This window comes from Ammospiza caudacuta, chromosome 1, assembly GCF_027887145.1.
Source record: "Ammospiza caudacuta isolate bAmmCau1 chromosome 1, bAmmCau1.pri, whole genome shotgun sequence".
Taxonomy (NCBI): Eukaryota; Metazoa; Chordata; class Aves; order Passeriformes; family Passerellidae; genus Ammospiza; species Ammospiza caudacuta.
Window position 1 is genome coordinate 52,512,067 of NC_080593.1, and position 26,927 is coordinate 52,538,993.

Here is a 26,927-nt window from a genome sequence, read left to right on the forward strand (position 1 = left end):
CGTGTTTGGGTGCAAACAGTGCAGTGCAAGACAGACTTGCTTTGGTCAGTATGTGGATTTCACACAGCATGAAGATCACTCTTCGAAAACACAGACATGGGCAATGCTTTCTCTTGGGAGACCCAGAATAAGTGGGATGGCAGAACATCCATCCAGTATAACCAATATACCACCAACTCTGCCTTTCCCCCACTCCTTAATTTCCTCCTCAGTGGTTCCCAAAGTCTTGTTACTTTCCATAGCACACAGTGGTGTTTCCCCGTGCTGTACACCTCTTGAATGTCTAAGCTGCAGTTGACATTTTGTCTTGAAGAGCCCCATTTTGCACACTAAAGCATCCAGCTTCAGTTGCTCTGTAGTGTGTAGGGAACAGTGAGTCTAAAAATGGCCAGCTAGGGCATGAACTCATCACTTTGCCCATCCTGATGCTGATATATTTGTAAAGCCAAGCTGATCACCCTGTTCTGTTGGGGCCCCATGGGAAAACTTCTTGGGGCACCTCAGAGTCCATGCTGACTTCACATAGCACAGTCAGTGTGGCTTGAGTTTCTCTAAATATGGTTAAAAAGGGGGAGAAGGTGCCTCTGTGGTTTTCTGCACAAAATTTGTTAAGTGTTGTGTCTAATATTTATAAACTATTCATTTATAAACTACTCATTATTTAAGTTCACTGGTTATTGCACTTGTAATAGACCTGGCCTTTTAACCTTGAGCAATAGCTGAAAAGAGAAAGCCCTGTGCAAGCTCTTAGTTACCTTCATGGCAGCCTCTCCAGAGGGTGTGAGTGGGAAGAGCAACCCAACAGCAGCACCCCAGGTGCTGGGGAGGACGTCTTGGGGAGCTTGACTTTCCAGCCATCATTCTCTATAAATAGCCTGCCAAAGTCAAGGCAAAATCCTAGTGCACTAATCACTGGCCAGGTGTCAGGGAACTGGGCTGAAATGTCGCTTGGAGAAGGGCTGAAGCCTGAGGTACATCCTGGTAGCACTGGGAGTGGGAGCTGCCCCAGTGGCATCTGCGTTGCAGGGAGAGGAGAGCCATCCAGTGCAGAGGCCACCACCCTTGTGGCATGCTGGGGCACCACCAGGGGTTAATGCCAGCACTGCCTCCCTTCCTTCAGCATTTTGCCACTGATGGACCCAGTGGATCCTGGCTTCTCCCTCTGGTCACCTCATATTATTTCCAAGTCTTTTTCAGGGCAACTGCATCCCAGGACCCCATCTTCTGCCTCCTATGTGTTCTGCAGTCTTTGATGTAACACCTTGCCTTTGGCTATAGTTCGTGTAATGTTGTTCAGGGAGCTTATTTTCCTAAATTATACAAACCAGCCTGCGCAGGTCATCTGTCCCTCTTTGTTATTTAGAACTCCAGCAATGCTTGTATCATCTGCAGGAATCCTCAGCAGTGATTTGAAGTCTTTGAGATCAGTGACAAAACCACATGAAGAAAACTCAGCTAAACTCAGGTTATCTTTCAGTACCTCAGTGGAAATACCCTCTCTCAAAATTCCCATCTATCATTCACCTTTGGAAATCAACTTTTCCCCAAACTGTAGAAAATTGCAAGGTGACAATTCCTGTTTCTTTGAAATTTTACTTGTATTTACAGAAAATATCTGTATCAACAACAGTTTTATCCCAAGACATTCAGAGGGCAAAACTTAAATCTGGGTTAGTCTATCCTGTCCATGTACTTGCTCCAAATTTATACCGGTATCAGGAAAAGAAGAATTTAATCCCCCATCCAGTTCACATTGAAGCCGGTGGAAAGATTGATTTCAGCACATCCTGGTCTGGCCTTAATCTCTGGAGGATTAATAAACATACATGCAGAATTAAATAATGGCAACAAAGGAGAAAAATAGAAATATTAGTAAATGATATTGGGGAGGGGAAAAAAGCACCCTGGGGAATTAATAAGGTTGAATCCCTCGTTGTCAGAAATACTGTGACTTTGGTGAGGTCTTCATCCAGAAACAAGTTGATTTGTATGTGATTATTTGTTCTTTCAGGCAAACACACTCACCAGCAAACAGACCATCTGTCATGATACTTCCATCCTTTGCAATTCAGGATGTGACTTTCGACATTGAAAGGCAGGTCTCCACTCCTAATTGGAGTCAGGAAGGGAAACCTAAAATTACTTTTATCTGGAAAAGTTGTTTTTGACAAGTAAATAGAAATAAGAAACCATCTGGGAAAGCTTTCCCTCAAGGCATATTCTTTTTCTCCACTAGGGTGTTAGTTTTCGTAATTTTTGCAATTACAGTTTCCATCTAAGTATTTTTAAGGTCTCTGTCATTGTTTTGGTTCCCAGTGTGTCTGAAAGTTGGAATTCATCTCAGCAACTGCATTACTCTAAACCACACTGCTTGAGCAAGAACTTGCTAAAGCCACGTGAGGTTGTTTTTCACAGTGTTTTAAATTAAAGTATTTGGATATGTGCAAAATCATTATCTTCTGCAGAAAAATTTCCAGTGCCCGAATGTTGCTGTCATTAAGCTGAAACTGGACTTTTTAGGCATTGTATGGGTTTGCAGACACTGTTCTTAAGGGAAAATGTGTGCCAGCGTGTGAGCACTGTTTGTACTCCTTACCTGTTTCCTAGCTTTCCTTTCCATAACTTCCCATGGCACATTGCAGCAGATTTGGTTTTCCTTTTGTGTCATGTGAAGTTTCCTCCCTCTTGAAGTTCTTACTCAGTGAACATACTTAGCAAACATACTCAACCCAGCAATACTGGGTAATTTCTCCATCCCTTCTCTCTGTAGACCTGAGGAACTTGTGAATATAAGAAATATTTCTATTTGAGTGATTGATTACATAAAATGTAATGTCAATTTCTTATTTCAACTCCTGATATGTCATACCCTGTTTTCTTTAGGGAAACATTGCATGGTTCTTTCTTTTTCTAGTAGGTTAATCATTATGACAAATGTCCTGTCTGTTCTAGTACTTTGTTGTAAGCTTAAATGTCATTATTTTGATGATTTGACAGCTAGTAAACTGCACTTTGCTGGTTTCCACTGCAGGTTATGTGGATCCATTTGATATCTTTAAGGGCATGCTTTGAAGGTAGTTAAAAAAATACCTGATATAGAGGACCTGCCCTTAGAACTGATGTGCATATTTATGCTTAAATGGCAAGCATCTTCATTTAATTTCAGAGGGCCTATTAGATGAAGGTCTTCATAAGGGGGAAACAAGTTTTCCCCTGGAAAGATCATGGAGATGCAGGGTATGGCCAGGATCCCCTCTGGGTTGTGCAGGAGTGACCCAGGGGATACAATGGGCAAAGGTTGGGATGGTGTGATTGCTCCTACAGACCCAAATTGAGCAATATTTCCTTTCAAGTTATTCCATTCGCTTGGAAGGTGTTTTCCCCCACACTCTGATAGTAGCACACTCAGTAATAGTGTTATCTCCCCAGGCATTCAGTGCCAGCTTTCTATCCCAACCAAGCACCCAGCAAGGTGCTGCCCTTCCATTAAGTACCCAAAAACAATCAAAAGTGAAATTACTGCTAACAAGTGAGGAGAGAAGAACATTTATAAATACACTGTCAGATTAAACAAACACCCCTCATCTACAAGTTTTGTGTTATCGTCAGTGATGGCTAGAAAACATGCATAATATAGAAAATATGCATATAGTACATAAATTTATCATACTAGGGCATATATAGTTATAAGTGACATATGAAGCATGAAAATGGACTTGCATATCTCTGAAATTGCCTTTGTGAGTTACTATTTTGATGTGTATCTGAGGTGAATGGAGACTAACACAGACTAAGCAGGGATAGAAACAGAGTGATTTGGGGATTGGTGATAATTTGGTTTCAAAGCATTCTCTGGGGTTTTTCTCAAGTCTGGGGCAAATATGTGTGACAGGCTTGGGACATCAGTAATCAGAGATTTTCTGGGGAAAAGATGAAAACAGATTTTACTTGTATCAGTGCAATTGCTGCAGGGACCATTTTGTTTAATCTGAGCTTGTATGGATTTGGGAAAATGTTGTTGCTTAGCATTACATCTGTATGGATGGCCTCTGTCTCCCTACCATCACTTGAGGAAAATGCTATTTAGGAAATGCTTTGGTTTCACACTACTACTTCAGGCTGCACAAGAAAAAAGTGGCCAAGGACCAAAGGATTGCAGAGGGTGAACCAGCTTGCATCGCCTAGAAATACTCCTGTAAGTCCAAGTTTGAGGCAGAGAAGGGGATGCATGTCCACAAACATGTCTGTGGACACACAGAAACTTTTAGTAGCCAGGACAGCCAACCCTGCACTTTTGATAAGCACTAAATTCAATGAGTTTGCATTTGTCAGTATAGTGTGCCTCTTTCCTGAGCCCTTTGATTGCTGCTGCCTTATACAGCGCCTGACTTATGGGTCATTTCAGCAATATCTAAATTTTTGTTAGGCTGTCTGTTGAGGTAATGCTGCAGCTGATTCAAGATCAACATCACTTTGGCATTTAAGAATTGCAGCAAATGGGCTAAAATCTCTATCACACATAATTAAATGCTTTAGGGTGACAATCCCATGATGCTGCCCTGCAGAATTCTGGGTTGCCCCATGTCATAGGAGTGGTGGCTTGGGCACTAAGGGCCCAGCAGATCTCCCTGGCTGGGACAGGAGAGCCCTACACTCCCAGCCTGCAGCCTGCTCTCAGCACTGCCACAGACAGCAGCCTCTTGGGACGTGTCCTCTGTGTCAAAACTTTCCAGACCAGTTGTGTTTTCATTATATTAACATCACAGATAAAAGCAAAGCTTTCGTCTTTCAGGGATCAGCCCATGCCCTGAAGTTCAGTTCTGGATTTTGGCTTTTCTACTGGTCAGGGTTGTTCTCACCCTGAATGGTTTACTCTCCCTTTTAGCTAAGACGTGTAAGTGTCCACACAGAACATATATTATACAGTACATGCTACCATAACCTCCAGCAGTACCATGCAAGTATCCATGCCCACCACTGACTCCTAAACTGGATAGTGCTGGCTTTGCTACACATTGAAACAAAATTATGTAATGAATGTATTGCATGTGGCATCAGAATTTGTCCTTTAGAGGACAAGTAGGTTGAGTTCAAAAGAGGTTAAATTGTAATAAATTCCATCCACTCAAGCATGCACATCCCACTTAAAACTCTGCAGAGCAAGGCGAGCACCTCATTGTCAGTGCTTTAGCCTCTGGCCAGAGTGGCATTCACACTGTGATATTATATACAGATAATTATAGCATGTATCTTTTTAGAACAGTTTCCATAAGCAAGGAAATTGCAGAAATGGTGTTATTCATCAGATATAAGCAGGCCATTTTATTTTCTTTTCAAATGTTCTAGTTGGAAAATTATTCTGCGCTGTTGCCTGAGCTCAGTAATACTGCCGCAGGGATTTACCTTGTTTTGTTTGATTTGGGTTTTATTTGCTCAGCATATACTGCTTATGACCCAGGTTCTCACTTGGTAAATACTGGTGTGATGAAGTTCACTTTGTGGATGCACTTAGATCCCTTATATCTCTCAGCGCAAACAAAAATTTGTGCATGAGGGAGAAAGCTGCACTGAGGTGCTCTGGCTGATACTCTGACAGCCACACACTGTTGATTTCTTAGCAGAAGCAGCCCTCTTTATTCTGCTCTCCAGATGGTAACTAACATCTCATCTGCAGCTACTGTTTACTGGATGGAGGATGTGAGGAGGGGACCAGTGGCTTTGAATTATTTTGGTAGAGAACTGCCAAAGTGTTCTCTGCCCACAGTACAGGGGGGGAAAAAGGAGGTCCTGGGGGACCAAGGTGAAGCCCTTTCAGAGCTTATTATGTCTGGGTTTCCCTCTGCAGCTTCACAAGCAGGGAAGCTCTTTCTCTTGCCTATTTGCTTCTGCCTCCTTGCTCTGTCCTCTGAGCTGTTTCCAATGGATGGAGCACCATAGTGAACCACATCAACAAGCTTTCCTGAGCTAAAAATACCCTCAGTCTAATTATTTATTTATTGTCCTATATTATTTGTAGCTTGGATCAACTCTTTGGCATGGTTCCCTGAGAGGTCCCATGGGAGAGGGAGAGGGAGAAGTGCAAGAGTAACCATGCCCTCTGCCTGCTGCCTCAGTCTTGAAGCAGTGAAAAGTCTGTCTTTCTCAAGACAGCTGGCCCAAGTTCAGAGCTCCAACACTTGTCTGATCCCAAGAGAAGCACATTCAAATGAGTGCAGTTTGTCTTAGGGGTTGTTCCAACAAGCTGGGCTGTTTTATTGTATGATGTGACTGATGCCAAGCCACATAGAGTCTGTCAAGGACACAGGTGGCCAGGAGGATGCCACCAGGGAAAGCTCCTCCTTCCAGCCATCCTTTGGTTCAGGTGCAGCATAAACACTGCAGCTTTTGCACTGGACCTGTCCTGAGTACTGGGGCAGATCTTTGCTGGTAACCTCAGAGGTGCAACAAGTGCATCAGGTACATTTGGGGACCCTGAAGAGCACAGCAGGATGACTTATAGTTTTATTTCTGTGAGCAGGCCAAACTGCACCTGCACCTGCGCTGTGTTAGAGTGCTTTCCAAAATCACACTGTTCTAAAGATCAGATATGAGATGCCTAAACGGAGCATCCAAGCTGAGGTTTTGAACAGTTTCAGAATCTGTAATTACTGGTTTTTCCTGGGTTTTAGGATAACATTGCTTAAAATTCAAGATGTCCTCTGGGATGACTCCTTGACTTTTCCAGTCAATTCAAAGACTCTTCATCCCTGTCCCCAAGAGCAACCAACACTTTTTCCAGAGCAGACTAGCCATATGACAGTACTTCTAACTTTCAAAATGTGACTACTCTGCAGAATTAAAACCTACCCATGACTCTGATAATTTGTGGACCTTGTACTTTAAGTAGACATCAAGTACAGATTTGAAGTATGAACACAATGAAACAGTTAAGTTTGAAACTGGAACAGAAACTAAAACAGAAAATCACACTTAGAATTTCTAAAGCAAGTGTTAAGAAATTCAGAAATTCAAAATATATAAAAAGGGTCGAGCAGCTTAGATGATGTGCTCCCAGCCTGTCATAGTGCTCCCATTTACCAGCAGTTGCTGCTCTGATTCCAAACACTATAATGTTTCTCTAGATGTGTAATGAGAAATAACTGAGGAATGTGAGTGAACAGCCTTGCTTTAAACATGGTCCAGAGTATTTAATCTGTTATCACTGTAACTCCTAATGCTGATGATTGTACTGAAAAGTACCACATGTTCAGTGAATAGTTTTGATGATTGGTAAAGTGTGTTTTTATCGCTGTCATTACACTGGTTTTCCTACTAATAAAGCATCAGTTGTTCGGTAAATCTTCAACAGGTGTTGTCTTTTGTTACTAGAACTGAAACATATTTCCAGCTTTCTCAAGAGTCTTTGTTATTTGCTTTGCAGCACTCCAGTTTGTGATTGGTGTCTCTGTGAATTATGGCTTTACAAAACTATAATTTCATATATTTATTTCTCCAAGTTAAAACAATATAATTCTTTCAATATGGAAAGCTGTGCAGTTAGGCTGGGGTTGTATTATGCAAATGATGGGATAACAGCCTGCTTCTGCTCCCACTGAAGAGCAAAGTGGAGCTGAAGGAGCCCCTGGAAGGGGTTGTGAAGTTTTTTACCACATTGTCTTCTGTATAATTCTCCTTTTCTCTGTATTAGCATAACTGAGAGATGTGTTCATTTGACCCCTGTAGGGATAGCAGAGGAAATGACTGTATGAGTACAGAATTTTTCAGGGTTGTGTCTGTTTTTCTTCAGAGCAAGTTTGCATTTTGCTCATGAATTGCAATCAATTACAATCTTGATAACTTCTTTCAGTTCCTCTAGATTTAATAAAGCAGTGTAATATAATGTCAGGAGGGGATTAATTTTTCCATCGTGCTGTTATAAATATTTGAAATCTCGGTGGTGCTCTGTGTGACACCTCTTCCTTCCCCACCAGGCAGAAGTGGATTTGAGTGCCAAAGATGAATATATCAGAAAATCTAAATCTGTCATACTCCCAAAATGCCAGAGTGGCAAGAGATGTGTAAGCCCTGGAGGTTCAGTTAGACCTTAAAACCCGAGTTTGTAGCTTAAGGGGTCCTTCAGGAAGCCCCCCTTCCTTCCTCTGAGCTTACAAGGAGACCCAATGCCCCTGAAAGTAATGTAAAATAGGTCCTCAGGAAAATCACTTTTGGTGATACCTGGCAACATGCCATTTTCAGTAGTGTTCAGTGGAACTGTATCAATGTCCTCTCCTCAGTTATGAGGAACTGAGTTATGTCTGTGATGCACAAAACTTAGTGCTCCCTATGTATAAAAACCTTGTATTGTGGCTTTTCTATAACAGACCGTGATGGGCAGTTATTCCACCTCTGAATTCTGGTACATCTCTGTCCCTGGGAAACACTGCATACTTCCTACACTATTGCCAGTGAAGTCATGACAGATAATGTTCTTGCTTCTTATGAAGCTTAACTTACTGTAGTGCTTTTAAAGATAAGTGAGAAACAAGTCTTTTCCCTGTAGTTAATTCTTCCTTTCCTTCATGGAGCTTTCTCCTTTTCTCCACAGTTTGTCAAGGGACAAATAACAAGCTGACCCAACTGGGACATGTGGAAGACCATTTCACCAGCCTGCAGAGGATGTACAACAATTGTGAGGTGGTACTCAGCAACCTGGAGATTACATATGTGGAGCACAATCGTGACCTCTCTTTCCTGAAGGTTAGTATTCATGGCCAATGAAGTCTACTCTGCTACAAAAAAATCCTACTCCCATTTTTTAAGTGCAAAGGATCAGCTGCTGATAAAATTCTGTGATCCAAAAACATAGCTAGCTAAGGTCAGAGGAATCGCAGCCTGCAGTCTAAGCATACCTGTAGGCTGCAGGATGCACTCATCCCTACTAAAGAAATCAGGTGCTCTGAGAAATAGCTTTTCAAGCATTGTGCTGGGTGCCATGCAGATGGGTTTCTTCTCATTTATAATTAGAATGAGAAGAAACCTCATCCATACCTATTACCTCAGTTCTCAGAGAGCAAAAGGCTTTGTGGTGCTGTTGGGCAAAGCAAAGCACAAAGCGAGTGGCAGATTGTGAAGTGTGGAGGCCTTTTCCCTGCCCTCCAAACTGCTGTCCCTTCCCCTGCCATAGTGGTGAGTGCCTCTCCAGCCTGAAGTGCTCACACCCTCAGCAGGCAGGCAAGTCCTGTGCAATAACTTCCCACATGGATTCTTGAAGTGATCTTCAAGATAATACCCTGTGATTGACACATGGGCTACTCCCATCTCAACATTTGTTTTGTGCCCAAGTTCATGGGCAAATTAAGGCAAGCTGAGGAGGGAGTGAACCGAGGATGGATGTTTAAACACAGCCATAGCATGGGGAGGAGCCATGGCTGACATGGGGACCTGCAGGTTCTCCACCAGCAAGTAACAAGCAATATCAAAAAATCTGTGGTTTGAACATATGGATTACAAATATGATGGTATTGCCGTTCTTGTTTCCCAAACACAACCTGACTGGGGAGCTCAGGGTTCCAAGGAACATAACAAGTCTCTTGAAAATTTACTGGTAGTCTTCACAGAAAAGGAAAATATCTTTAGTAGGCTGAAGGATTTTCACTTGCAGTGATTTTTGTAGGGGTTAGAAATGCATATGTTTCACAATGCAAGACAGGAATAAACCCACATGCAGGAACAGTATCTCACTTGTGTTTTTTTCCTGTAAAGATATAAATTGTTTAAGAAGGAGAAGGTTGCCTAGTCTCTCACTTTAATGAGCATGGGAAGGGGCACAGAAGAGACCATGTAAAAGCCTGAATCAGGTGGCATCTGTGTGCTGCCAGGTGCTGAAGGCTAGACAAGTATTTATTGGAAGCATCACACTTAGTTGCCATTTCATACATGCTTGCCCTTTTCTCCTGCATGCCCTAGTCAGCCCCACTTACCAGGGCTGACTGGGTCATGCAGGGGTATGCTGGACCTTTGGAATGACCCCCTGGTAGCTGCTGAAAGGGTGAGTTTATATGTATGTATAGGGAAACCTATAGGGATATATAGGGAAACACCAAGGTTTTGCACATAGTCCCTTCTTATTCTTGGATTTATTTTATTTTTAATGAGATTAGGTGGTCTCTCATCCCTTAAAATTGAAAGATGGTGCATTGGAGGAGTGGGAGGAGGAAAGCCATTATTGAAGAGTACTATGGATTAAGCACCTTGTTTCTTCTGTTGCTCTCTCAGTCAATACAGGAGGTTGCAGGCTACGTGCTCATCGCCCTTAACATGGTGGATGTCATTCCCCTGGAAAACCTCCAGATCATCCGAGGCAATGTGCTGTATGACAACTCTTATGCCCTGGCTGTTTTATCCAACTACCACATGAATAAAACCCAGGGACTCCGGCAGCTGCCAATGAAGCGGCTTTCAGGTGAGACATGGGCAAGGAGGGGAGGCACCTCTAAAGGTGCCTAAAACTTCAACTGCCACTTTTTGGTGTCAAGATCTGTTGGAGATTGCCTCTCAAAGTCATGGGCCATCAAAACCTGCTTTAAAAGCAAAGATCTGAATGTAGTTTTCTAATTGCTCTCCTGCTGGCCAGTCTTCTACAAAAGACAAAGAAAACCCATCAATATTCATCTTTGTTCCTGAAACTGGCAAAGAAACATCCATTTATTATTTGTATTATTTGATTCCAGTGCATACATATCGATGTTTTCTGTTAGATCCCTGTGGGAACTGCTATTATGTGTGTCTCACATGGTCTCTGACTGGGCACACCAGCAGTGCCTGCTCTGCTCACTGCTGTGAGCCCTAGAGGTGGCACCAGGCAGAAGAATACACATAGTGGCATCTTTGTGGCATCCAAGAAAAGCTGGCTCTGCAGAACCTGTTGGTCTGATCCAGGTGTTAGTTACACCATCAGGAGTCTGATGCCCTGATTTTTCCTTTCTGTCAGTATCAGGTGACTGAGGTGGAGAAAGATGTAACTTATTTCTCTTTCTTTAGAGCAGAGACATTTTGGGGATGTCTCTGGGGCAAAACAGGGATTTGCTTCACTTAGCAATTATTTTTTCTTTAACAGAAATTCTCAATGGAGGTGTTAAAATCAGCAACAACCCCAAACTGTGCAACATGGATACTGTTCTTTGGAATGACATCATTGACACAAGCAAGAAACCTCCCACGGTGCTTGAATTTGCAAGCAACCTGTCTTCTTGTGAGTATTAACTTATAAAAAGTGCTGTCTCCCCCCTCCATTTCAGAGAGTAAAATGAACATCCCATCTTTCATGCAGTGGATTCCTGGTCCAACAATTCCTAACAAAGGCCACCCAGCTCTGTTCCAAGAGAAGTGCTTTCATTTCTGCACCACTGGCCTAAGACAGAATTTTTCATGATGGTTAGGTCCTTAACTCACAGCTCAGCAAAGTTCTTGGGAATGTTCCTCTTGATTTAAGACAGTACTCTGCATATGTGCTCAGCTCAGAAAGACAGCTCAGAAAAACGTGCATTCATTTCCTTTCCAGCAATCTTTTGTTTACATCATAAGGCTCTGGTCTAGAAAAACCATATGGGGAGCTTCATGGAGTTACTTGAAGCCTTCTTAGAGCTAGGGCCCAAGTAATGCCATAAAATTCTCCTGTTTTGGGCTCCACAGATTACCCTGGCAAAAGTATAATAAACAGGTAGATAAATCTGACACTTCAGATCATCAGGGAGATGAGGGGATATTTAAAAGTTTGTACATCATATGCTTAGAGCAGGCTCAAGCTAATCCTGCAGACTTATGAGTCCCTCGTAAAATCCCCAGTCATTTCACAGAAAGGAGAGTTTATTTTCATTTCTGAGCATTTCATTTCTGGCACTATAAATTGGCAGGAAAACATATTTTCTTTATCTTCTTCCAGTTGCATAATTGCCTGAGCTAATAGCCAACTTCTGTGTTGACTTATTTTTCTATGGAGCCCTGGCATAATCAAGGAGTTGCAAACTATACATGTCAGCACAGGAGTTTGGCTCTGAACACCACAGAAATGTTAACCTTTAACTTTTCAACTTAAAAAAAATAAAGTTCTTTGGTCCCACACCAAATCAATCAACTCTTGGACAAGTATTGGCATTTGTTCAGCTATTTGATGGCTGATGGGGGGAAGGAGAATCACATGCTGTTAGTGGGAAGAAGCACTCGAGTAGGAAATGTCTTTTAAATGTAGTGAATTTCACATTAATCTCCTAAGACAGCCTTTTATGGCTTTAATAATGATGCCATACTCTAAAATAAGTTGTTTCGCTGGGACTTTGCTTGTCATTAAGAGAAAAAAGGAAGAACAGAGCAAAGAGGGAAGATTGGGAAAGAGCCCAGCACTGAACGCTTGAGGTCAGACAAGGTGTCTGTCCATCCTGCCCACCTCTCCATAAATCATCTGTCTGCAGCCTAGTCCTGCACAAGGAGTATTTTTGGCATAGGATGGGAGGAGGGCACAAAGCAGACAAGTCAAATTACTTTGTGGTCAGAGTAGCTGGCAGTTGCCTGTGAATCCAGTTGGATTTGTTTTCTTTTTAGAACTGCCTTGTTCAGAAACACTGATTTACATGTGGCCTGTAGTGAGCAGCTGGCACATGCCTGACTTCAAGCCAGTGGTGACTTGCCATTGCATGAAAACCCCAGCAGAAGGGCCAGCCGGGCAGTAGCTGAGATTCCTGTTCCTGGGAAAAATATTCCTCTTTCGTAAGCTAGACTGGCTGGGTATTGTGCTCGCTTGCTCAAAGGGGTGGAGGTGGAGAACTGCACGTAGGAAAGCAGAGGTGAACAAAGGATAACGAATTCAGCCCTCAAATTTTTTGAGCACTGTTATGTAGGTGCTTCCTACCCTGGTTTATCAGGAAGGAAATCTGAATTGTTTTCTGTTGTTCATGGTACATTGTTATTTTCTTAGTTTACAGAATATTATACTCTGTCTTGTGTTCTAGGTCCCAAATGTCATCAGAACTGCACAGAAGACCACTGTTGGGGCCCTGGTGAACAAAACTGCCAGACATGTAAGCCTGTTGATTAGTTAAGAAATACCTTGTGTGCTCTTAACATCCATACTACATTTCTGTCTATGAAAAAATAAAATAACTGTAATTATGCAGGTAGGATGCTTCCTTGATACTAAGAGAGCAGCAGAAACATCCATTTACAAGTGCCTGAGATTTTGCAACAGTTTATTTTTCCTAAAGTAAAGGTTGAGGAGGAGCACCATGGCAATTTGTTTCACTGCTTTTTTTTTTTTTCTCTCTAAAAAGTGGGGAAATACACTGGGTCTCGTTTTGTGAAAAGTTCAGTGGAAAAACGGCTGATCTAGACATAATGCAAATGGAAGCAACATCCTACATTCAGTTTTCCATTGCAAATAGTCACCTGAACCTAAGTTTTTTGTCTGCAAATATCACACCACATTTGTATGAGTTAGAGCTTGAGGAAAGAGGAGTGCATACCTTTCCTGTCTTCACTTAGGGCATGCTTCAGTTTTTGTCAGCTGGCTCTGCAGTTTGGCTCTCGGGTGCACAGTGGCTGTGCATACAAAGCCCTTCCTGGGCTGGTTCCTGCAGCTGAGGCTGCACAGCTGTCCCAGGACCTTGGGAAACCTCAGGTCTCAGCCCTGCGAGCTTCCAGCATTTACAAACCCTCACTGCAATCGGGAGTGCATGAAACAAAATCTTTTGCGGGCTCTTGCTCGCCTCTCCAGGCATTTGAGACTCTGGCCAACTGAAAATGTATCCCACATTGCCATATGTGGGAATGTTTGGGGGATACGTCTTTTTCTTCTGGAAATGAACGTGGGATTCTCTATATGAAGCAAAAATGTTTGATATAATGTATGTTTCCAGCAGGAAACTCTAGTCAGTAGTTATCAAAGTGATGAGGTGCTCTATTCCCCTGCTAATTCTTATGAAAAAATTGTATCAAAATGCTGTTCATGTAGAACAATATGCCTTTTATTCCCCTGTTTCTCATTGAATGGAGGAGTTGCTATCAGAGAAACTAATGCATTTCAAGGAAATAATCTTTTTCCTTGAAAATATCCAACCTTGCTTATAGGCCTACAAGAAAAAATAAAATAATACACTTTGGATACAGAACTGTGTAATGGAAAAAGAATATATGTTTTTGAAAAAAATCACTGTTATATACCCTGTAGCTGGCTATTTTTTGAAATAATTTTCTGTTAATTAACAACCATGGTTTTCAGACTTACAGGAATTTCTGATAATATTGTAACTCATTTGTGCTAACTGTGAAGTTGATAACAGTTAGCACAGTGCACAGCTGAAATGCTCAGGATGCTGTATGAAGCACAGTAGCCATCAGGTTCTTCTGGCACCTTATGCCATGCTTCATGGATCAGTAATTTTATTTTTTTTAAGAGAACAAACAATCCCATTTTGGGTCTCTGGTACAAAAACATGCTAGCCATTCATTTGTGAGATTTTTTAAAATTGTTCTGATGATCCTTTTCTCTGCTTTGATATTCAAATGAAGAAGCTTTCCCAATTCTCAACAAAATGTTTCAGGCAGTTTTTGCTTTTCTGCAAAAAGCTGGACCAGGGCCAGTTCTTTGCTTTGGGTTGTTACACTGGTGCAAACCCTGAGGGAGTTTGGTAATGAAGATAAAATTTGGCCAAGGATTTGAACATTAAAGAAAAATAATTCAATGTGCATATGAAATCTGCTTGCTGAGTGAGTCTCCCCTATCTCTGAAAATTTTGGAAATATTTTAGTGCATTAAAGGAATGTTTTACAGCACCACACCTACAATGTATAGTTTCTAGTTATAGTACAGAGTCCTGGCAATTCTGTCACATTATTTTTCCCAAAGTTAGCACCATAATAGTAAATTTTCTCAATGAAATGGAGACAGATGTCTCCATGTCTCTGTTGCCCAGCTATAAGATGCAATGACTCTGTCACAGTTTTACTTGGTCTAGGCATTGGTGCAACCAGGTTGCTCTTTCTAAGCAGGACATATTTCCTGGCTGGGATCAGAGTTCTTAGCACCTCATAAGAGCCAAGATAATTACAGGCTGAACATGACCCCTTCTTACCACCACCCACACTCTCTCTCACCCCTCCCAAACTTTGGCCTTAAATGAGGACAGAATGTCCCATGAGGAAAATCTAGCACAGAACCTGCACCAGACCTTTTCTCCATATTTCTTGATCTCATTATAGCAAGCACAGCTGATGTTTTTCATTTTTTCTTGTATCTTCCAGTAACAAAAGTCATCTGTGCTCAGCAGTGCTCCGGTCGGTGCAGGGGGAAGGTGCCCAGCGACTGCTGCCACAACCAATGTGCCGCAGGCTGCACCGGGCCTCGGGAGAGTGACTGCCTGGTAATGATGCTGCACCACCACCACAATGGCCTCAGTCCCTGACACAGCAAGCAGGGCTTTCAGCTGCATGTGCTCTAGCCTTCTGCAGCCCCAGAAGGCCTCCTGAGAGATGCTGACCTGGAGGGTGCTCCAGGGCTTCCCTGCGTGGGTGGCTGTTGGGAGGGAAGATGACATGACCTTCACAGCACCCTGGGCTGGTGTTTACTGACTCTGCCCATGGACCTTCCTAGTGTGTTCCAAACCGGTGTTAGTGCCTTTGACTGCCCAGTGAGCTCAGCGTTGCTGCAGAACATCCAAGTGTTTGCTGTGGGCAACTTCCCCACACGAACAGGCCCACAAGTGCCCCCGTGGTTATCTGGGCCAGCACAGCTTTGCCTTGTGGTCCTTAGCACTAGTCAGTAGTAATCTTGGTTTACCAAAGCAAGAACTTGTAAGGGAAGTAAAGAAGTGATGGATCTTCATTTCTTTGCATTTCACCGAACTTCACGAGTGAAATCTGGGTTTCCCTTTCTGCTTTTGACTTGCCACTGTATTTGGGGAGCCCTGGGCAGTGAAGAGAGAAGAAACAAATGGAGCTTCTTTAGGGAATAAAGGTCTCATTGCTTTTCCACAAGAGTTTCAGGGGTTTGGTGCATGCTGTGGTTTTAACTCTTCCCTATGTTTGCACTAAATTCCATTGAAAATTCAGTGACATCTCAGTAATCACCACAGAAATTGTCCAGCCTGGATTTTATTGTTGTTACCTCTATTCCTGGTTTTCTTTTAAGATGGCTATGATCCCCTTACTGGCTCACACAGTTACTGTTTCTCATCTGGAAAGCCAGGGGAGAAGAAAGGGAAAAAGGGAGTCATTATTAATTTAATGCAGATTTAGATTGGAAGAACCAACTTGCCCTTCATAAATGACTGCTAAATTGTTCATTACCTGCAGCCAAATATAATGGCTTGAGTTTAATATTTAGCCAGAAAAGTTAGTAATTGGCAGGAAAGGACTTGATTTGATTTAGGTTATTAAAAACTGGCCAAGAAAAGTACAGTTTGTCTTGTTCTGGTTGCTGCTTGTAAGGGAAAATTTTTCTGTCTAAGGCATGCAGATTTGCTCCTGTTCCCATGTGAAACCCAGCAGCTCCCCACCAGAGTGCCAAGGTTTCTTGCTCAGAAAAAGAAAAGCTCATGGTTTCTTTTTTAAAAAAAATACTGAACTCCTTTGCCCAGCCTGAAGCAACCTTTCAACCTCAAAGCCTGAGGGACCATCCCTGTAGCTGCTTGGGGTTTCCATTAGAGCTAAGCAGGAAGCAGAGGAGGCCATCAGACTGTTTTGAAGACCTGATGTGAAATCACTGTCACTTTTTAAGGAAAAGGCATTTTAACGGGTGCTGTTGTTCCATGACAGGCGTGCCGCAAGTTTCGGGATGATGCTACGTGCAAGGATACATGTCCCCCATTGGTCCTGTATAACCCCACCACTTACCAGATGGATGTGAACCCTGAAGGAAAATACAGCTTCGGAGCCACTTGTGTCAAGGAATGTCCACGTAAGTTCATTTCAGGTTGCAGCCCCAGAGGAGGTGGGTCATGGAGAAAGGGGGGAAGGGTCCTATGTCATCCTTCTGTTTTGTGGTCAGGTTAAAAAGCACTTCTTCTCTTTCTGTGGGAACAGGTGACAAAGTGAGCCTCTTGAAACAGTCTGCATCCATCACCTTGCCTGGTTTTTAATCTTTGCATTTTAATTTCTGAAAATTTTTCTCTTAGTGAAGAGAGAAGCATCTTCTAAAAACCATTAAAACAATGGCTATATGGGATCAATGCTATGGATTACCAGAGCATTATTAACTCTTAACTGGTTCTTAATTAGGACTGTTAAAAAGTAATTGATTTTAACACTCCATCTGAAGGCCTGTGATCCTTGTTTTCTCTACAGATTCTTGCTTTTCCTTTCTTGCTGTTCCATTTCTGTATATTTTTAATCCATCAAGACTTTAATGTTGTTTCATCCCTCTGTGACCATTCCTCTCCCTGTGAAATGATGATAGCACTGTATGTTCATCTACCTTCAAATGATGTTTGTGATGATCATGGTTAATGCCTGAGTGTGCCAAAAGCTCAAGTCCCTTTTTTCTTACCAGTCTTGAAGTGTACTTGTCTGGCCCTCAAAGCATCCCTCTTGTATTTCAGCCACCTTTGTATCCTTTTTTTTCCCAGACAACTACGTGGTGACAGACCACGGCTCCTGTGTTCGCTCCTGCAACGCTGACACTTATGAAGTGGAAGAAAATGGTGTTCGGAAGTGTAAAAAGTGTGATGGGCTATGCAGCAAAGGTAAAAAAAGCATGGAATAAACCAGCGAAGCTTTGGGATGATAGAGAACTTACTAGTAGAGGGAGTTCTGATATTAGTTAAGTGCAAATTCAATATAAATCAGGTCCAGTAATAGTTTGGAGATGTGACAAGAGGTTTGATCAGGAAGCATGACTGTGGAGCATGCTTTCCAGGAGGGATACACCACAAGTACAGTAGATAAAATTGTGTGTTGTGTGCATGTATATCTTGCACATCAACCTTCTCCTCCATTTGTCCTTCCCAGTGTCTCATCAAGGAGAATGGAAATGGGACAAAGAGAGAAGGGAATGTGCCAGAGCCTGTGTGCAGAAATGCTCAGACGAGAGCTGCACAGCTGGGCAAGCAGGAAGCAGTTATCCTGTGGCACTTTCTGAAAAGCAAAAATAGGCAAAAGACCTATGAAACCCATCTTACAGTGGTCAGTTTGACCATACAGGAATTCTTTCTGAACTTGGAGCACCTTCACATTTCTACCCTGCCATGTGACTGGGCTGCACTTTTGTTCCCCCTAACTTTTGTATCTTTCCTTTAACAGTGTGCAATGGCATTGGAATAGGTGAACTTAAAGGGATCCTCTCCATAAATGCCACAAATATCGACTCCTTCAAAAACTGTACCAAGATCAATGGGGACGTCAGCATTCTCCCAGTTGCATTTCTAGGGTGAGTTACCTCCTGGCCAACAAGAACTGAAAGGAAAAAGCTGGGGGAAATCCAGGCTAAGCTGTTCTTTTCCCAATTTCTCATTCTGTTTGTTTCAGTGATGCCTTCACAAAGACCCTACCTTTGGATCCCAAGAAATTGGATGTCTTCAAAACAGTCAAAGAAATATCAGGTTAGCAGTGAATTTAAGCTGAGGTGTTTTTTGACTGATACTGCCAAAAACACAAATGGGGAGGAGGGAAATTTTTTAAGCAAATGAAGAGAAGTGCATGCAAAGCGTTTCTTGTCTCTGAGCTAACAAGGGTCACTCTTAACCAAGGTGGTCAGCAGCACATTGCCAGCATTACGCCCACATAACCCATAGTGATCTTCCATCCAAGGTGTATGGTTTGGCCAGATCATCCCTTCTGCTGAACTGTCAGCCCTAGAGAAGAGTAAAAGCAGTGGAGATCCCCAGCCACCCAAGAAGCGTGTGGTGATGCAGAGGCGTGCCACTCCAGCTAAAAAAAGCCAAGTCTGTTTCTATTTGTGGAAAGCCTTTCAGCAGCTCCTTAGGGAAGCGTGCTCAGGGCCTTGCGTCATCCTTATGGAGACACCCTCTCCAGCCTGATGAGCTCTTCCTTGGGGTAAATGTGTCTCCATGAGCACAAGGCAGCCAGCAGAGCACTCAGCCACCAGCTTGCACCAAGTATCAATTAAAAGTAATTGTGTTCAGCCCATTATGCAATGAATGTAACATTGGGGCTGGGTCTACAGGCATGACTCCAGTTCTCCTTTTGTTTCTCTCTCACCTGTGTGGCTCCCTTCAGGGTAGCAATGACTAACTGCAGAGCTTCATACAGCAGCCTGCAATTTTCCAAATTCTCGCCTTCCTCCCAAACACCTCAGCTGAGTGGGGAATTCTGTTTGCCTCAAAAAATCCACTACAAGTAGCTATTCTGCTCTGTTCCTGCTTTTCAGTTTCCCTCTTCCCTGAGGTCAGCTGAAAAAGGGGATGGGGTGCTGCCTTTCTCCCACAGATCCAGAGCCTGCAGCCTCCCAGCCAGGGTATCTGCTGGCAGGAGCTATCATTGCTGGTGATTCGGTGTGGCAGGATGTGCAGCTCACCAACACACTCTGTTGCACTCCTAAGCCCTCATGGTGGGCTAAGAAGTAAACTGTTTATTAAACAGGGTTTAAAAATATCTCCTTGCTCCCTGAAATGTCATGTTAGACTTTGAGATGGTCCTTCAGATAAGCATAGGGAAAGTACAAGTGCCTTCTCCTGGTGCAGGATTTGCTACAGAAGAAGGTTCTGCTGCCAGTACTAACGGTGAGTTTATTTCCATTATGGTTATTTTTTAATCTTCTTTTCCTCTTGCAGGATTTTTGTTGATTCAAGCCTGGCCTGAGAATGCTACTGATCTCTACGCTTTCGAAAATCTGGAGATTATACGAGGCAGAACAAAGCAGCAGTAAGTAAATCATGTGCCACAGCCACTCTAAGAGAAACCCTGTTTTGGGCTGCTCTTGTCTGAGCAAACCAAGGTTGCAAGCAGTGTGAGACTCAGGTGTCCCAAAACTGATGCAAAATGGGGCAAACCCTGCAAGGAGTAGAGCACCATCTCTGCAGCATAGATAATGTGCCCTGGGAGGGAAGACCCTCAGCTCCGTGCCATGTATGGAGGGCTGCCCTCAGCCTGCTTTCAGGACCAGGGTTTCCCCCACCATCCTGCAAGCACAAGCAGGACAGAAAATGCTCTTTACAGTCTGGGGTAAGTCATGATGTGATCAGGAACGCTTTGGGATTTGAGGTAGCTGGGCAGTCGTGGATGGAGGCTGTCAAGCAGCGTAGACATCAGCAATGCTTCCAAGTGCCCTCCTAGGCTTGCCCCAGAAGGAAGAGTGACTTGGTGGACAAGAACAAAGTAATAGCTGCTTTACCTACAACCATTGTAGGCAAACCTACAACCTACAACTTCATTTACTTTTCAGAACACGTGTGTCCTGACAGTTTTAGCTTAAAAAACCCTTGCAAAACCAGATGTGAGTATTGCAGTTGTTACATTAAAGGCATGGCATGTATGTGGCATTAAGTTTAGAAGGCTGAGCAGAACCTTGCTTGAAGAAAATGCAGTTCACAGCAGGATGCATTTGACAACTAGAAGAAAAACATGCTGAGTACATCCTGCTTGCTAATTATCTTTCTTCCATGTTTTTTCTATTTGTCCCTCTCCGTTTTAGTGGCCAGTATTCCCTTGCTGTTGTTAACTTGAAAATACAGTCCCTAGGCCTGCGCTCCCTCAAGGAAATAAGTGATGGAGATGTTGCCATTATGAGGAACAAGAACCTCTGCTATGCTGACACCATGGACTGGTACAGCCTGTTTGCAACTGAGAGCCAGAAAACGAAGATTTTACAGAACAGGGATAAAAAAGAGTGTGGTAAGTGAGTGCTGCATTCCTGCTCACCATCAAAGCTGAAATTCAAAAGTAAGCTTGCATTTTCATGATTCAAGCAAGGCTTTTTTTTCCATGTTCCTATGGCTACAAAATTCATCAGTGATACTGCTTTAATGAAAGTGGTGAGGGAAAAGTGGGATTTTTTTTTCCTTCCCACCAAAATGTGGACTGTGGTGTCCAGCAAATCAGGAGCTTCTTCATTACTATGAATATAGTGAAGGCACGTCACTTGAAGGACACAAAAGCTAACTCCTAAACCTGGCCTTTTTTAACAAGGTTGAAGCTGTTGTTCAACCATACTGCTATTGACTGCAGTGCTCCCTGGGCCAAAATCTATTTCTTTTTGCAGAATATGAATTTGTTGTATTTTAGAAATTTGTCATAGAAATACAGAATTGTTCGGCTGAGAAGGAACCTTTAAAGGTCACGTAGGCCCTGTGCTGTGGGCAGTGATGTCTCTCACTAGACCAGGTTTCTCAGGGCCCCATCCAATCTGACCCTGAACTTTGAGGGATTAGGCATCCACCAATTCCCTTTGCAACTCAGTGTCTCACCACATTGTAACTATGTCTTCATTGTATCTATAAATCTATCTACTCTTTCTGTTTAAAAGCATTTCCCCTGTCACTACAGACCTTGTTAAAAAGTTGTTAAAAGTGCCCTTCAAGTACAAAAAAGCCCCAATAATGTTTCTCCAGAGCTGTCTTTTCCCCACGGTGGACATCCCCAGCTCCCTTAGCCTGACTTAACTTTATTATACATCTGTTAAGCTGTCACAGAGGATATCATTCTTATTTTGAATGGCCAGAAATCACTCAATTTCAGGCTTTGGGATTTAGAGAAGAGTGATTACTCCTCTTCCACTCTACCAGAACCATTCATATCTGCTTTGGAACAGGCTGGGGAAACGGGTTGGTCAGCTGGAGTGAGAATGGAGAGTTTGACCTCTCTCTTACCTCCTTGACATTCATGTCTTTTCTTGTCCCTCTGTCTCTCTCAGCTGCTGCCAAGCATGTTTGTGACCCCCTGTGCTCAGATGTAGGCTGCTGGGGCCCAGGGCCCTTCCACTGCTTCTCCTGCAGGTTTTTTGATCGTCAGAAGGAATGTGTGAAACAGTGCAACATCCTGCAAGGGTAAGGTGTCTCAGGGGTGCTGTAGCTTTTGGTGATGGTATGGGGATTTTGGTTTTCAGAATGTGTTGTAGCTGGAAAGAAAGCAAGAAGATGGATCTCTGGTTGCATGGGATTGCCCCAGCTTGCAGAGATGCTGTGTGAACACAATACCTAGCTAAGGTACCTCTCCTTCCCCATTCAGTACTGGTTAGGAGTTTGCTCCTGACATGGTGACTGCTAAGAAAACATCCCCTTAAGCCCACAAGGAGACTATCTGGAGGAGTTTAAAGCTCAATCTGTGGCTGTCATGTCAAGTACACTGTGTGAGAGCCAGAGCCATTTAGAATCTCTGGGAGATCAGTCATCCCCAGAGCCAGGGCTTCACTGCTTGGTAGATTTCTTTCCTCTTATATTTGCTCAGATGAGCAGCTCACCTTTGCAGTTTGCAAAGTTGAAGGGATAATGAACTTTCATCTGAAAATGACTGAGAGCAGCAATTTCAGACAAAATTGTTGCCTCAGCCTCACTCAGAACATGGAAAAAATATTGCTGCCTTGTGTGTCAATTCAACAGGTGATGTAGATGGAAAAGGCATGTCTAACAGCAAAATTACAAAGTCTGACTTTTAAAGCTCCTGAGTATTGAGCAAGTACTTGTCAGGGTGCTAATGCTTCTGATGTTTGTATTTCTCTAGTGGTTTGCAGTTTAGCAGCTGTCTTTTTTTTTGTTGAGTGAATTCCCTCTAGCAGCTATTATAACCTGAAGGGCAGATCAGGGCATTATTTTGTGTCAAATGATGGGTAGATTTAGTTTAATTAATAACACCATTACTTGAAGTGGAACAGCTTTATTGCTATTAAAACCATCTGTTCCCAACTTTCATATTTTAATGATTCATTGTGTGTTGTAGAGAGGACATGAATTTAATTATCAGTGCCTTGCTGTTTAACTTTCCTAATTATTATTTGTAGCCTTGGAATCACTTGAACTGTTTTTGCTGATCTCTTTGCATCACTACCATTTAAAAGCCTCTAGAAATGGTTGTGAGTATTCTGTGACATTAGCTTCAAAGGGAAAGTAAACTAATTTGTAATGTGCAATCTGGAGTGCCATGTGCTTCACTGTCAACCAAATTTCCCTTACTCTTACATCCTCCTGGTTGCACTGAGCAAGTGCTACTGGTGTAGCCAAGAGGGTCCCTCCTCCTGTCTCAGTACCATCATCATCTCAATCTAATGTGGAAAAGTCTAGAAAAGGAGAGAAGACCACAATTTATCACTTGCTATTATTTCTGAGGTTTAATTGTTTCTCTTTGTTTGTTGCTGTTTTCCAGGGAGCCAAGAGAGTTTGAAAAGGACTCCAAGTGCCTCCCCTGCCACCCTGAGTGCCTGGTGCAAAACTCCACCATGTACAATGCAACCTGCACTGGACCTGTAAGAGCAGATTCATCTTAGCAAACCTGAGCCCCAGATCACATATTAATCTGTATTTCCCATGTTCAGATAATCCTGAGGTCTCATTTTAATCCTATTTGAGGTGAAGCAGAGAATGGGGGTGGTTAGAAGTTAAGATCTTGGGGCAAGGGAGCAGGATGGGAAACCTCAGGGTGTTAGGCTTATTTTCTGACAGGTAATCCACAGTCACAGATATTGTAGAGACTTTAATATTCTTTAAAATATTAAAATTTGTATTTTTTGAAAAATACTTACTTTGGCAAATATGGCAAAAATTTGAGTAACGTGTAACCACTCAACTTCCAAGTTGGTGTGAACACATTAGACCAAACTCAGATCTTAATTGCACAAAAGTCCAGTTCTCACAGGTCCACCTCTGTGTTATTTAGCCCAACTCTTTAAGCACCTCTTGCCACCACCAGCACTGACCCTGTCTGAGTGTTTGACCCTTGCTCATTGTTGAAGGTTTAGGAACTCCCCAATTGAGTACTCCCACTGAGACTCTCCAAATGACAAGCCACTCACTCACTCCCTTCCCCCTTCCCCTGTGGCAGGCTGGAGAGGAGAACTGGAGGCATAAGAGGGGAAAATCATGGGTTGAGATAAGAGCAATTTACTGGAAACAGCAATGAGATAAGGAAGGGAGCAGTAACAGCAGCAACATTAGTAACAGCGTACAAGAAAGATGAAGGATACTCACATAATTGCTCAGAACCAGCATTACCCCACTGTTCCCTCTGTCATGATTGCTCAACCAGAAAGAACCCCTTCTCCCCAGAAGAAACTCCTTCCCCCTGCCCCTGGGGGAAGGATGTATACATGGGGGAATAGCCCCCATGTCCTAGCCATGCCCCTCCTGGCTGCTGCAAAAATTAACCCTGTCCTGTCAAGAACAAGGACACCCATCATCAGTTTGAGCAGTCACTGCTCAGTAATGTGAAGCATTTGCATCCTCCCTCCTAGCACCATGGCCTCAAGGATGTTATTTACATTATAAACTCCTTCAGGCACTGACCTCCTGTTCCATATTTGCCTAGCATCTAGTAATCAGTCTATTATAGTGGCCCTTAGACATTATAGTGATTAAAATAATCTTCCTATAACGTGTCTTACTTTTGTCCCACTGCAACCAGCACTATGGATCTGGTCTGTTTTTTCTCCACAGTAGAATTTGACCCACAATTGCTGGTTCCCCAGCTTTAAAATATTTAGGTCATTCATGGTGCTGTTACAATCTTAATAAAAACAGTTCTGGCAAAAATGGCTGAAGGCAATGCCTTTAAATACAAAATACAAATTAAGTGCTTTTCAAAGTGGAACAAAAAAAAAAAAAAAAAGCGTGGACTCCTTGGGTTGCCTTCATCATCCTATGCTTCTTCCTAACAGAGGAAAGAACCTGTGCTGAGATACTAGAAAAATAATTATTTGATTCCAGTTTTTCAGGGAGGTATCAGGAGGTCTATATCCACAGTTTTAAATTATGTGACAGGAGGTTCACCAGATAGCAACCAAGCTGTCTGCTTTTCAGCTGACCCCTTTTCAAGGTGTCATTAAATTCTTCCCCATTTAAAATGCAAAACACACGTTTTCCAACCAGACAGAAAGCAGAGGTGAAAAAGAAGCAACATTGTAATGCAAGAAATATTAGCTTTATAATACAAGAAAATATTAGCTTTAAGCAACAGGAACTGTCTTTTGTATGGTCCATCCTGCAAGAGGAATTGCTTGCAAGAATATCAGGTAGCAAGGTAATAAAACCAGACAATACTGAAAACTTCCAGGAATAAAAGGCATTTAGATTTGTCTTCTGAATTCTCTCCTGAATAGGCTGATGTAAGGGCATTATAAACAAGCTGTTTTTCTCTGCAGGGCCCTGACAATTGCATGAAGTGTGCCCACTTTATAGATGGCCCCCACTGTGTCAAGTCCTGCCCAGCTGGGGTTCTGGGTGAGAATGACACCCTGGTCTGGAAATACGCTGATGCGAATAATGTTTGCCAGCTCTGCCATCCAAACTGCACTCGGGGGTGAGTAAATCCTGGGACTGAATGGTGACAGGGGAGAAAAGAAAAAGAGAAGCAGCTTGGCTTGAGCTCTTTCTCCTGATGGTCCCATGTCAAACCACTGAGAAGAACTAGCAGGGAGCCAGAGAGGTCAGGAGAGCATAGTTAATGTAAGCACAGTGTGGCAAACTTTGTAAGTAGGAAAAGGTCAGTAGTACTTTGTCTTTAGGCAGAAGGAAAGAAAAAAAATAGTTTAAGAGGTTTGAAACAGGCTTGTTTGATAACTTGAAAGAATTTTACAGGACTCAACCACCAGTGATGCACCCTTTTTCTCCCACCTGGCTTGTTGCTGTGTCCTCTGGTTTTGAGAGGAACATCAGTGACATCTGGTGGATGCTGGGTTCCCAGGGCCCGTTTTTCTGTGCACCTTTCAACTTTCAGGAGGGAAATCCCAGTGGGGTAACACAGTAATTTTCTTTTTTTCCTTCTTTCCATATGCTAGCACTTGGTCTGATTTTAAAGCCTTGTGAGTGTGGGTTTTTTAACAGAAGTCACAGTAAATGCAATCTATATGAGCCATTTTTTCCTCATTTGGGGACAGCTTAAACTGCAACCAGTAACAAGTTGTGAATTGATCTGTTTAATCTACATCACAAGTAATAATGGTCTCCTCTCCTGATTTCCAACCTACAAAAGACATGGGATGCACAGGAAAAGGTTTTAGGGTTTGAGAGCTGGTTATTGGACTGTGATGTTTCCAGAATAAAAAGCCAGCCCATGTTTGATGTATTTTCCTTCACAGGCCTCTGCTTTTCACCCTACAAATTTGTCTGATCCAAAATCCTTCTATAATATGCCTATAATAAATGTTGCAAGAGAGGAATTGTAACATACACGAACCAACCATCACAATGTATATTAGCTAATCCAGCTGCCAGTTCCCAACCTTCATGGGAAAAAGGAGATGAAGGGTGGAATCACTCCCTTCATCAGAGGGCAAGTCACAGCCCTTTCCAGTGCTCATAGTGAAATTCAGTGCAATGGATTTCAGACAGTAGTTATACCAGCCTGCTGGATTTGCCACGATTTACAGCTATGGCCCTTGCTTTTCCTATAGTCACACACAAGGCTGATCAGGGCTTCCCACTGCTAGCCCAGGAAGAAATTTCCTCAGTTGAAAAGGGATCATAATAAGGTTGCTCTTTATTAATTACTTCAGTAGTCCCTACTGAACAAACTGGCCACAGTGGTCTGATATCCTCCTTCTAACTGGCCACATGGAAATGCAGCTGATTTGTGGAATAGTGTAATGAGTAACCACATCTGAACAAGGCTTTTTTTCACTGTGCAGCCTCAGTAGTGAGATCAAACACTAGACTCTAACGCAGATTTGGAGAACATAATTTGCCAGTCAGGGATGTAAAACAAGCCACACAGTGGCTCTTGGTGCACAAGCAAGTTCCCCAAGTAGAATTGATCAGAGAAGTCAATTCCTGCCTTGCTTTAGAAATGGATGAGGGAGCCAC

The 26,927-nt window shown here is 42.8% G+C and overlaps 1 protein-coding gene across 1 annotated transcript in view; it reads left to right on the forward strand.

Moving 5' to 3' along the window:
- Positions 1-26,927, forward strand: part of EGFR (epidermal growth factor receptor) — a 158,111-nt gene that overhangs the window by 100,046 nt on the left and 31,138 nt on the right. Inside the window, exons 2-15 of the mRNA XM_058811897.1 lie at positions 8,585-8,736; positions 10,255-10,441; positions 11,096-11,230; positions 12,984-13,052; positions 15,271-15,389; positions 16,783-16,924; positions 17,592-17,708; positions 18,265-18,391; positions 18,490-18,563; positions 19,755-19,845; positions 20,615-20,814; positions 21,833-21,965; positions 23,278-23,377; positions 25,268-25,425. Coding sequence (XP_058667880.1) covers positions 8,585-8,736; positions 10,255-10,441; positions 11,096-11,230; positions 12,984-13,052; positions 15,271-15,389; positions 16,783-16,924; positions 17,592-17,708; positions 18,265-18,391; positions 18,490-18,563; positions 19,755-19,845; positions 20,615-20,814; positions 21,833-21,965; positions 23,278-23,377; positions 25,268-25,425 — 1,804 coding nt within the window. The remainder of the gene's footprint in view (positions 1-8,584; positions 8,737-10,254; positions 10,442-11,095; positions 11,231-12,983; positions 13,053-15,270; positions 15,390-16,782; positions 16,925-17,591; positions 17,709-18,264; positions 18,392-18,489; positions 18,564-19,754; positions 19,846-20,614; positions 20,815-21,832; positions 21,966-23,277; positions 23,378-25,267; positions 25,426-26,927) is intronic.